The 13176-nt window shown below is 40.6% G+C and overlaps 1 protein-coding gene across 4 annotated transcripts in view; it reads left to right on the plus strand.

Moving 5' to 3' along the window:
- The window catches only part of pak5 (p21 protein (Cdc42/Rac)-activated kinase 5), a 151852-nt gene that overhangs the window by 87580 nt on the left and 51096 nt on the right, over nt 1-13176 (plus strand). For all 4 annotated transcript variants that reach the window (XM_055638936.1, XM_055638939.1, XM_055638937.1 and 1 more), the window contains exon 3: nt 3541-3764. In XM_055638936.1, the coding sequence (XP_055494911.1) occupies nt 3561-3764 (204 nt within the window). In that variant the 5' untranslated portion in view covers nt 3541-3560. The remainder of the gene's footprint in view (nt 1-3540; nt 3765-13176) is intronic.

Genomic DNA, 13176 nt, shown 5'->3' on the forward strand with positions numbered 1-13176 from the left:
GCTGTTGTTTCTCAAATAAAGTAAGGCTGACATTTCCACCTCTGGAGGGAAGGAATGGGTGACGTTTCGGGTCTCAACCCATCTTCAGGCTGATGAAGGTCCTCGACCCGAAATGTCTCCTATTCCTTCTCTCCAGAGATGCTGCCTGTCCCACTGAGTTACTCTAGCATTTTGTGTCAATCTTTGGTGTAAAACCAACACCTGCCGTTCCTTCCTACACATGACATTCACATCTGTTGGATGGACCAGTGAACGTTTCAGCCCATTGAGTTTTCAGTGGCACTTTCAGCAATTCAATTCCTTTGAATTTCTGGGCAGAATTGATCGAAGTAGCACAAAGGATCAGGAAATTTAAAACAAGAACTGGATTACATCCAAGACCATGTACCCGTGGGAGTTTCATGATTTATTATGGTGGTACAGGATTTAACTCCAGTCCAATTAGTAATACTACATTCCAACATTCACCATGATATGATTCTAGCAGTTGCACACTTCAAAAAAGACTTTGAGATTGAATTCAATTTCTTAGATAATCAGTCATTGAAATGGAGTTTAAGTTTAAGTTTCAAGTTAAAAATATTATATAAACCTGACAATTTTTATCCTTAAACAGTTTAGATTACGTTTCCAAAAGTCGTTTTTAATGGTTTTAGGTCAAGACTTTCATAACCTGAAGGCAGGATATCCTTATTTAAAATGTTTATCCAACAACACCAAGTTACCACTTTTAAGAAGCTCTTCATGATGGTAAACAAACATAAGATGCAAATACATTCCAAAATTGCTTATCAATAGCCAAGGGTGTTTAATTGACATATGTACTGGCAACAGATAGTCTTACTTGCTGCAACATTATCGGCCTGTAAACACAACAGAACAATAAATAATTGTACACTTATCAATAATACAATAAATTCTCAGTAATACTGGGAAACTAAATCATAAGTGCTTGATTATGCATGGTCAAGGACAATATTACATTCATGATTTTATTTTGTAGAAATTCAAAGTATAACCCAACAAGGGACATTTTACATATTTTTTATTGTAATTTCTATTTTTAAGCAAGTAATATCATATTGTAATATTGGGTGCATAGCAATTATGAATTTTGAGATTCGAAACCATTGTAGTCAGTTTAGCAACCTGGGATAAATATCAATCAAAATCAAACTGCTTTTGTTCATTTTCTTTTTCTTGTTTAACTACCCCCCTATAACTTATTTCTAAGGTCAACCTGGACTCGCTGTCATAGAGATATTCCCTTTGTCCAATCCATCCCACCGACCTTTAAATCTAACATGTTTTTTCTTTCCCAGTTCTGAAGAAGGGTCTTTGATCTGGGGCATTGACACTGTTGATTCCACCATTTTTTGTTTTTTAACTGCAATTTAACTGCTTTTAAATTAGCTTGGTCAATGCTTTCAATACTGACCTGCAAATCCCAGGAAAAAGATTTTCATCATAACGTGTAAATTATGGATACATTTCAGGTGACAGAAAAGCCGGAAATCTCCAGGGACGGACAATGTTTCCCCCTCTACCCCCAAGCTTTGTGTCGAACAACTGGCACCGGGCCAAACGCAGACATTTTCAATCAGTCCTTGCAAACCTGCACTGTCCATTCCTGCTTCAAAGTCTTCAGTATTGTTCCTGTACCCAAAAAGCCAAGGATTACTGATCTTAATGGCTACAGGCCTGTCGCACTGACCTCTGTAATCATGAAAACTCTTGAAAGACTTCTGCTGGCCCAGCTAAAAAGTATCACAAACCCCCTGCTTGACCCCCTGCAGTTTGTATACCGGGCCAATAGATCAGCGGATGATGCGGTCAACCTAGGCCTGCACTTCATCCTCCAGTACCTAGACCACCAGGGGACCTATGCGAGGGTCCTGTTTGTGGATTTTAGCTCTGGATTCAACACCATTGTGCCAGAGCTACTACACTCCAAACTCTCCCAGCTGACTGTGCCTGAACCCCTCTATCAGTGGATCACCAACTTCCTGACGGACAGGAAGCAGCATGTGAGGCTGGAAAAGTACATCTCGGACCTGCGTTGACCCTCAGCATAGGAGCACCGCAAGGCTGCGTACTCTCCCCTCTTGTTTACTCTCTCTACACCAATGGCTGCACCTCCACAAACTCCTCTGTCAAGTTGTTCAAGTTTGCGAACGACACAACTGTGATTGGACTGATCCAGCATAGGCAGGAGTCTGCCTACAGACAGGAAGTGACACAGCTGGCGTCCTGGTGCCATCGCAATAACCTGGAGATCAATGCTCTTAAGACAGTGGAATTTATTGTAGACTTTAGGAGAGCTCCCACTCATCATCAACAACACTACAATCACTACTGTGGAGTCATTTAAGTTCCTGGGAACCATAATCTCCAATGACCTTAAATGGGAGGCCACCATCAACTCCACAGTCAAAAAGGCACAACAGAGGATGTACTTCCAACACAGCTGAGAAAACACAACCTGCCACAGGCAATGATGGTCCAGTTTTACACTACCACTATAGAGTCTGTCCTTACCTTCAATGGTCTGGTTTGGCTCAGCCACCCAGCATGACATCTGGAGGCTGCAGCGCATCGTTCGATTAGCCGAGGAAGTTGGCTGTAACTTTACACCCATCGATGAACTGTGCACTGCAAGGGCCAGGAAGCGAGCGGGTAAGATCATCCCTGACCCCTGGCCACAAACTCTTTGAAGTACTTCCCTCTGGGAGGCCACTCTGGACTGTCAAAGCCTCCACAGCCCGACATAAAAACAGCATTTTTCCACGAGCAGTAGCTCTGCTCAACATCAAAAAGTCTGTAGCCTCATTGTACTCTGGTACTTTATTTTCACATGTTTAAATGATAATGTTTTATTTTTAATTGTCTGGTGTATATTGTGTTTTTACCATGTGTGAGCAATGCACCGTCAAATTCCTTGTATGTATACATACTTGCCTAATAAATTTATCCTGACTCCTGACTCTGATATTTTTGTAAATTATTTATTTCTGCTTGCACTGCTCCATTACAAATGTAGAACAACCTGAAAATGTCTTCAGATATTTTGGTTTCATGTAATATGAAGTCATATAATATTTAATATAATATAATATTTAATATAATATAATATTTAATATAATATAATATTTCCTATAATATATTGTGGGCATAACTGCAGATAGATACATAACATACTAAACAGAAAGGAGAACAAGAAAGAGAAATGATATGCAAATAGAAACCCCATTCGCTAGGACAGATATTTATAAGAACTCATTCTTTGTAAGAACCTTAAGGGAATGGAATAACTAGACAACAATATAGTCAAATCACCTTCACTTAGACAGTTTTAAGGGGGCACTAACAGCAGGTTAGTGTGCACAACACATCCACGTTGCCGATATGCAGAGTACTTCCCTAACGATTACAAATTCAGAAGGTACATATGATGCCTAATCACGTTTGTTTTCCCTATTTTACATGTTAAAGACGTTTGACCAGCACTATATCATAACGCAGCCTCTAATATTTTTGCAGGTCTACTAGAATTTTCCAGTATGTTTGGAAAGAAGAAGAAACGCCTTGAAATCTCTGCACCTTCTAATTTTGAACATCGAGTTCACACTGGATTTGACCACCATGAGCAGAAATTCATAGGACTTCCTCAGCAATGGCAAAGCTTGCTTGCAGATACGGCAAATAGACCAAAACCTGTGGTTGATCCGTCTTGTATCACACCTATTCAGCTAGCTCCTATGAAGGTACAGATTTTGTTCTTTGTCTTGGTCATATCATTTCGAATCTGCAGTGCAGTTTACATGTATTTTATTATATTGAGAAGCCAGCTGCTCTTACGTAATAAGTTTGTGTGATGGGAGCAGAATTGGGTCATCCAGCCCATCATGTCTACTCTGCCATTCAATCATGGCCGATCTATCTCTCCCTCTCAACCCATTCTCCTGGCTTCTCCACATAACCCTTGACATCCGCACTAATTAAACATTTATCTATCTCTGCCATAAAATATATCCATTGGCCTCCACAACCGTCTGTGGCGATGAATTCCACAGATTCACCATCCTCTGAAGAAATTCCTCCCCATCTCTCCCTAAAGGAACATCCTTTTATTTTGAGGCTATAACCTCTGGTCCTAGATTCTTTCATGAGTGGAAACATGCTCTCCACATCCACTCTATCCATGCCTTTCAGTATTCAGTAAGTTTCAGTGAGATCTCCTTCCATCCTTCAAAACTCCAGCAAGTACAGGCCCAACACCATCAAATGCTCATCATATGTTAACCCACTCATCTGGGATCATTCTCGTAAACCTCGCTGAGCCTTCTCCAGCACCAGCACGCCCTTCCTCAGATGTGGGGCCCAAAATTGCTCACTGTACTATAAATGCAGCCTGACCAGCACCTTATAAAGCCTTAGCATTACATCCCTGTAATGTAGCAATCGAACTTGGAATCAAGATGAATAGTCGGTAAATAATGTTCTTGTGTTCAATTTTTATCCTACTGATTGGGTAATTTACCACGTGAAGGTAAAAGTAGTTGGTTTGTATGCATATCTGCCAATTTAGAAACTCTTGAGACGTGCTACTATGTTGATGTGAAAGTCCTGAAGAATACTATATCCAGGCAGTCTTGGTGTGCAAATTAGATTAAGATGGTGAGCAGTGTTGGTGATGTCTGGTTTCCTGGTGAAAGGCTCGGAGCAGTGGGATTGGAAATAACTGTTCTGATTTGCCTGGGTCATGTCCGTAACAAAAAATGTTTTTGGTTGATCACTGAATGAACAGATGGGTCTACGTTTTGCTTTGTTATTCACTGTAATTGATTATATTCGTGACTTTTGTCGGCTGCACCAAAGCCTTATCCTTTTGCAGAGTGAACTTGGGTTGAAGTCAGAATGTTGCCATCACTTTAACCACTGGAAAGCTAACATTATAATATTTCTCTAATAGTTCAAGAATCAAATTTCTTGCAAATGAATGCTAATGTTCAAAGTCGTTAATGTTTTTAACTCAGTAAATTGCCACCAATGGACATGCGTTCCTTAATGAAATGTGTAGCCAAGCCTAATGTCAATCGGTTATGTTATATTAGATTGCCAGTTTTTCTGTTTTTTCTTATGTGATATTAGAAGCAGCCATTGCAGCATAGAGGTAGAGTTGCTGCCTTGCAGAGCCAGTGACCCGGGTTCGATCCTGACTACGGGCGCTGTCTGTACGGAGTTTGTACGTTCTCCCCGTGACCGTGTGGGTTTTCACCGAGATCTTCGGTTTCCCCCCACATTCCAGAGACGTACAGGTTTGTAGGTTAATTGGCTTGCTATAAAATGTAAAATTGTCCCTAGTGTGTGTAGGGTTGTGTTAATGTGCGGGGATCGCTGATCCTTGCAAACCCGTGGCCGAAGGGCCTGTTTCCACGCTTTATCTCTAAACTAAATCTTTAAACTAATCGGGTATTGCTCAAAACCCATTGGGACTACTGCCTAAGTAGTAGATAAATTATATGTCCAAGATATAGAAATTAGTTGACTGTTTCATATTAATGGATATTCTTCAAAGTGGCATTGGGCATATGTCCTGCTACATATCTCTGGGCCGTAACATGTCTGGCATCGTAGCAGCAGGTTCTCATGCTGTCTTTTGGATGGAAATTCTTAACCTTGACAAACAGAATGGGCCCAGCACTGAACCCGAAGGCATACCACTTGTCCGAAAAACAGCCTTCCACCATCACCCTCTGCTTCCTTCCATGAAGCCAATTTTCTATCCATTCAGCTATCTCTCCTTGATCCCGTGATCTAATGCAATTCCATGGAGCTTTGAATTCATTCATTGATTGTGGGATCACTAAGCCCTATGGTATTTCTGCTTAGCTTGTATGATGTTTTGTGTTTTATCTTTACTGCTGCCTTGGACAAGTTTTTTTTCACACACCCATGTTTAAAATGATTTATCAGAATGAATATTCAACTATTGTTTGTGAAAATACTTCCATATTTTAAAAATGTAACACTTCCAGAGTAAATTATTTTGGCTTCAAGTGCAGATCCACAATATGTAGATTAGGTAGATACAGAATGCTGGAGTAACTCAGCGGGACAGGCAGTATCTCTGGAGGGAAGGAATGGGTGATGTTTTGGGTCGTGACCCTTCTTCAGACTCTAATGCAGTGGTTCTTAACCTGGGGGTCGTGACCCCCCCTCATTTGGGGCTTTGCCGGGGGTCATGAAGGGGACACAAATAACATATCAATTTGTTGAACCCATGTTTAGGAACCTAACAAAGGTATATACCACATACAGTATTTTGTTCATGTATGTGTGTACTGGTGCCAAAAAGGTTAAGAACCACTACTCTAATGCAAGGGTTCCCAACCTGGGGTAAAACTTTGCCTACCCAGGGGGTAAATTTGTGTATTCTGGATTTGTACATCTTTTTTCTCATTGACTGACTGTGTTTAGTTCTGGTATACCGGTATCTGTTCATCATTAGTTCATAAATAAGTGAAATAACATTGTTATGTGCTATTAAAGTTGCCAGGGGTATACAGGACGAAAAAGGTTGGGAACCCCTGTTCTAATGGGTGACGTTTCGGGTCGAGAATCTTCTCCAGACCCGAATCATCACGCATTCCTTCTCTCCAGAGATGGTGCTTGAATTACTCCAGCAATTTATGTCTATCTTTGATGTAAACCAGCATCTGCAGTTCTGTCCTACAATATAGTCTTAGATTTAGTTTAGTTTGTTGTCACGTCCACCGAGGTGCTGTTAAAAGCTTTTGTTGAGTGCTAATCGGCCAGCAGAAACATAGAAAATAGGTGCAGGAGTAGGCCATTCGGCCCTTCGAGCCTGCACTACCATTCAATATGATCATGGCTGATCATCCAACTCGGTATCCTGTACCTGCCTTCTCTCCATACCCCCTGATCCCTTTAGCCACAAGGGCCACATCTAACTCCCTCTTAAATATAGCCAATTAACTGGCCTCAACTACCTTCTGTGGCAGAGAATTCCAGAGATTCACCATTCTGTGTGAAAAATGTTTTCCTCATCTCGGTCCTGAAAGATTTCCCCCTTATCCTTAAACTGTGACCCCTTGTTCTGGACTTCCCCAACATCGGGAACAATCTTCCTGCATCTAGCCTGTCCAACCCCTTAAGAATTTTGTAAGTTTCTATAAGATCCCCCCTCAATCTTCTAAATTCTAGCGAGTACAAGCCGAAAGACAATACTTGAATACATGATTACTATCGAGCCATTCACAGTGTACAGATACAGGATAAGGTTATATAATAGATATAGTTCAAAAATACTTACAAAGCAAAAAGGGCTTCAACTTCAGTTGTTCAGGATCCCACAGGAAATTCTCACATGCTCTTTCACAAACTTTATAACTTTATGAAAAATGTAAGAGATTTTTCATTTGGCAACATTAAATTGTATATACATGAAATAATTAACATAAATAAATATCCCATAGGAACATTCCAATTTGTTTTACTAAGCCACATTTGAACATATTAGTGCAGTATTCAACGTCTTTGTGAAGGAGGTATTTTGAAGGTGTTCAAAGTTTGGCTGCCACTGGTGGAACAATTGAGTCTAGAAATGGAGGAATGCTGACATGTTGGAGGGTTGAAAAAGATTATAGTTGCACAAAGAAGCAGGCCATAAAATCATAGTCATAGAGTAATGCAGCGTGCAAACAGACCCTGCGGCCCAAATTCCCCATACCTGCCAATATATCCTATCTGCACTAGTTTAGACCATATTCCTCGAAACCTTTCCAATCCATATACCTGTCTATATGTCTCTTAAACGTGAAACCTGCCTTAACTACCTCCTCCTGCAGCTCGTTCTATACACCCATTATCCATTGTGGAAAAAAGCTATCCCTCGAGTTCTTATTAAATCTTTCCCACCTCACCTTAAACCAATGTCCTCTGGTTCTCGATTCCCTGACTCTGGGCAAGATACTGTGTGTTTACATGATCTATTCTTCCCATGTTTTTGTGCTCCTCTATAAGATCACCCCTCATCCTCCTGCGCTCCACGGAATAGATTCCCAGTATGCTCAGCCTTTCCCTATAGCTCAGGCCCTCGAGCCCTGGCAACATCCTCGTAAATCTTCTTTGTACCCTTTCCAGCTTGACAACAACTTTCCTATCACATGGAGTCCAAAACAGAACACAATACTCTACATGTGGCCTCACCAACATCTTATATAACTGCAACATGACAACCCAGCTTCTATACTCAATACTCTGATGAAATGACCTGAAAATGGCCCATTTTCAATATTGTACTATTTTCTCAGGCGAGCGTTTTTGTTTCACGTGTTTAGTTCAGTTTAGCGATACAGCGTGTAAACAGGCCCTTTGGGCCCACTGACTCCACTCCGACCAGCGATCCCCTCACACTAGCACTATACTCACTCTGGACAATTTACCGAAGCCAATTAACCTACAAACCGACACGTCTGTGTAGTGTGGGAGAAAACCAGAGCATCTGGTGAAAACCCACGCGGTCACAGGGTGAACGTACAAAACTCCGTACAGACAGCACCCATAGACAGGATCAAACCTGGGTCTCTGGTGCTATAAGGCAGCAACTCTACTGCTGCACCACTGTGCTGCCTGTGTCTCATGTGACTTAACAATCTGTGAGATTTTAATCCTCATTTAGCAATTGGAATAAATCACATTTCATAACTACTTTTTCACACAGAGAGTGGGGAATCTCTGGAATTCTCTGCCGCAGAAAGTAGTAGAGGCCAGTTCGTTGGCTATATTTAAGAGGGAGTTAGATGTGGCCCTTGTGGCTAAATGGATCAGGGGGTATGGAGAGAAGGCAGGTACAGGATACTGAGTTGGATGCTCAGCCATGATCATATTGAATGGCGGTGCAGGCTCGAAGGGCCGAATGGCCTACTCCTGCACCTATTTTCTACGTTTCTATGTTTCTATAATAGCAGGGTAGGAAATGCTGAAATGTCTGGGAAAGTTTGCATCTGATAAGTGTACATTATACTGTGTGAAATGTTAGCTATAACATGTGTATAACTGTGTGAAATGTTAGCAATAAAGGATGTTCATGGGAAGTGATAATGGAAAATACTCCTGAAAAACATTTGTTAAGGGCCTTGGTTTTATTCTAGCGATTTTCACAGTCTTGTGGATGCTTTGAAGCTTGTTCTTCAGTGCTTCACAGGACATAAATAGATTGGTGAATGGTGTCATTATCTGTGAAAACCTCTGCCCACATGAAAGCAGAGCTGTCACCATGCTGTCTTTCTCTCCAGCTCAATATAGTCTGAGGCATAGTCATGCCAGCTTGACAACTTTCTGTAATTAGAAATGAACATGAATACTTTAAACATTGTTCATATCACATGCCTGAAAATCTTATGTATTTTATCGTAGTTTCATACTCCTTTAGTAATATTTGAGTACCTGTATAAACCAAGTTAATTACTAACCTTATTATTATTCTGGTGTGCAAGCTGCACACAAGTTTGTGCAGAATATAATTCTGTCAAACCTTTTTGCAAGGAGTATGAACTAAGGCTGCCCTCTAGAGGTGTCCAGTTTAATTCATACCTACCATGGATGCTGAGCATATTACTTATTGTTGCCTCTTTTCTCACTGGCCTAATATTTCCTGACCAACCATCACTGTATATGAACCTTAGGATTATTATCCTTTCATTAAGTCTATTTGTTAGCCTCTTCTTTTGTGCTTCCCAATACTACTTCAGCTCTGTATTTCAATCTGCATTACTTGAACAGTGATTGGAAGTAAATTTGTAGGAAGGAGCTGCAGATGCCGGTTTACACCGAAGATAGACACAAAATGCTGGAGTAACTCAGCAGATTGGGCAGTTTCTCAGAAGAAAAGGAATAGGTGACATTTTAGGTCGAGACCCTTCTTCAGTCTGAAGAATGTAATCATGTATTGTCTTTCCGCTGACTGGTTAGCAAGCAACAAAAGCTTTTCACTGTACCTCGGTACACGTGACAATAAACTAAACTGAACTGTGAAGGGTGTCGACCCAAAATGTCACCTATTCCTTTATTCCGGAGATGCTGCCTGGCCCGCAAAGTTACTCCAGCAATTTGTGTCTCTGTTTGAAAGTAAATTTAGTTAATACATTTCAGAAGAGAATCGGATACATTCTGGAAGGGAAAAAAATGGTAGGTTTTGGAAGAATAGGGGAATGGGAATAACTTAATACTTTTCCCAAACGAGCAGAGGGTTAATGAGCTTACGATCTTTTACTGTGCCGGAACGTTACTCGATTCTTTTGAAGGTAGTAAATGGGGAAATTGTTAGGACAAGGATACGGGTGTAATGATAAAGTAGAGATAAACGGAGAAAATAAGTGTTGAGAAAACAAATGAGATAAATGAGTGGGAGTGATGAGAAATTAATTTCAGATGGCCTCCCTGAGTGAAAGTAGCAGCTGTGTTCTTAAGACACATTGGTGTCTATTGCTGTCAGGAAACTACATGGAAACATTTTTTTCCCAGGACACCTTTTTTCTGCTTGCCAATTTTTAAAGTGATTCTCTCGTTCCCAATCAAAATCACTTTATAACCAATCAGTCCAAGTAATCCAAGTACTGTTCCCTAATTTGTCAATTGCTTTATATCCAATCCGTGTTATAACAGAACTACCTGTATGTTCCTTCGTGCTTTGTTTCATATTTAGGCAGCTTAACCGTGCTGGTATGCTTTGAAATGAGGAACAAAAACTCCTGTTTATACAATGTATTTTAAACTTGCGCTATCGGAAAGTATTTATAGCCAATGAAGTCTTTTTGAAGTGTTGCCATTAATGTAATATAGCAGCCAACTTGAGAACAGCAAGCTTCCACAAACTTCCATGCAATACGTCAGTGTGTCGGGAGTTATGGGGAGAAGGCAGGAGAATGGGGTTTGGAGGGAGAGATAGATCAGCCACGATTGAATGGCGGAGTAGACTTGATGGGCTGAATGGCCCAATTCTGCTTCTGTTACTTATGAACATGAAATTATAATACCCTGATTATCAGTTCTAATGATGTTGATTGAGGGCTAACTATTGACCAGCACAAAGGGGGTCCCGCTTCTGTCCTTCAAAGTACTGCATTAATAGCTTTTACGTGTATCTGGGAAAGTACATGGAGCAACAGTAATATTTTATCCAAAAGACTTTCAGCTGTGCTAATCTTTTAGAGAAATTATAATTGTTTGTTGTTATATCCTGGAAAACATAGACAATAGGTGCAGAGGTAGGCCATTCTGCCCTTCGAGCCAGCACCGCCATTCAATATGATCATGGCTAATCATCCAAATCAGTACCCCGTTCCAGCTTTTTCCCCTTATCCCTCGATTCCCTAAACCCTAAGAGCTAAATTTAACTCTCTCTTGAAAACATCCAGTGAATTGGCCTCCACTGCCTTCCGTGGCAGAGAATTCCACAGATTCACCATTCTTTGGGTAAAGATGTTTTTTCCTTATCTCAGTCCTAAATGGCCGACCCCTTATTCCTAAACTGTGACCCCTGGTTCTGGAACCCCCACCCCCCATCTTTCGTGCATCTAGCCTGCCCAATCCAAGAATGTTATATGTTTCTATAACATACCCTCTCATCCTCCTAAATCCCACTGAATACAAGCCCAGTTGACCCATTCTTTCATCATACGTCGGTCCCGCCATCCCGGGAATTAACCTGGTGCACTCCCTCAATAGCAAGAATGTCCTTCCTCAAATTAGGAGACCAAAATTGCACACAATACACCAGGTGTGGTCTCACCAGGGCCCTGTACAACTGCAGTAGGGTTAAATAATAAATATTATCAGAGTGAAACAATATCACAAATTGAGATTCATTTTACCCACTGTCACAGAAGTAAATGATAGCTATTGGAAATTATAAACAGTCTGCAAATAAATGTATTACGGATAAGTAATGGGCTGCAAAAAAAATTGTTGTGGATAAATATCATTGTAGGTAAATGAGCAGCAATTCAGTCAGTGCCTGAATGTGAAAGTTGGGTCGCTGCTTTGAGTGGACCATTCAGTCGTATATTTTGTTTTTCCTTGTTTGAATAACATATTAAATTAGTATAGAGATGCAGCATGGAAACAGGCCTTTCGGCCCACTGAGTCTGCACAGACTTGCAATCCTCGCACATTAACACTATCCTACACACACTAAGGGCAATTTACATTTACACCAAGCCAATAAACCCACATACCTGGTAGTGTGGGAGGAAACTGAAGAGCTCAGAGATAAACCACACAGGTCATGGGTAAACCGGGCAGCACATTGGCGCAGCAGTAGAGTTGCTACCTTGCTGCGCCAGAGGCCCGGGTTCGATCCTGACTGCAGGTGCTTGTCTGTACGGAGTTTGGACGTTTCACCGGGTTTTTTCCAGTGCTCCGGTTTCCTCCTACATTAAAGATGTACAAGTTTGTAGGTTAATTGGCTTGGTAAAATTGTAAATTGTCCCTAGTGTGAGTAGGATAGTGCTGTAAGTGTACGGAATCTCTACTGGGCAAGGACTCGTTGGGCCAAAGGACCTGTTTCCGCGCTGTATCTCTAAACTAAACTAAGCAAGTGAACAATAGTACTATTAAAAATGCAACAGTATCTTCTCTTTTTCAACGCACATAGAATGATTACACACTAATGTAATACAATATGGTCTGATTATTAATTGAATCACTATCCCTAAACAGCAACTTGAAAAGAATTATTCATTTTTTGATTACCTTCTCAAAATCCTCCCACTTGAATGTTTTTTTTAACAGTTTCTTGCAGCTGAGAAAAATCTTGGCAAACACGAGCTGGAAACGTCAAAGGTCACCGAATTTAACAAGGAAGAATTGATTATACTGTAAATTTAGCAAATTTTTGGCATGGCAGTAGAAAATATGGAGAGAGGGAACAATATTGGATATGATGATTGAATTTCCAATAAATAGTTCCACTGTTTAATCAATATAACAGGCAGTGCATGATTAATATCTTCTGTAATGGATATAAAATTGAATCAGTACTCAAGTAGAGAAGAAAAAAAATTATATGAGGGTTTAATTCATATTTATTGAACATTCCAGTTCTCATTCACAAATCAAAACTGGGCAACCGTGAGCATCTGTGGACTGACA

This window comes from Leucoraja erinacea, chromosome 8 (genome assembly GCF_028641065.1).
Source record: "Leucoraja erinacea ecotype New England chromosome 8, Leri_hhj_1, whole genome shotgun sequence".
In the NCBI taxonomy this organism is placed as follows: Eukaryota; Metazoa; Chordata; class Chondrichthyes; order Rajiformes; family Rajidae; genus Leucoraja; species Leucoraja erinaceus.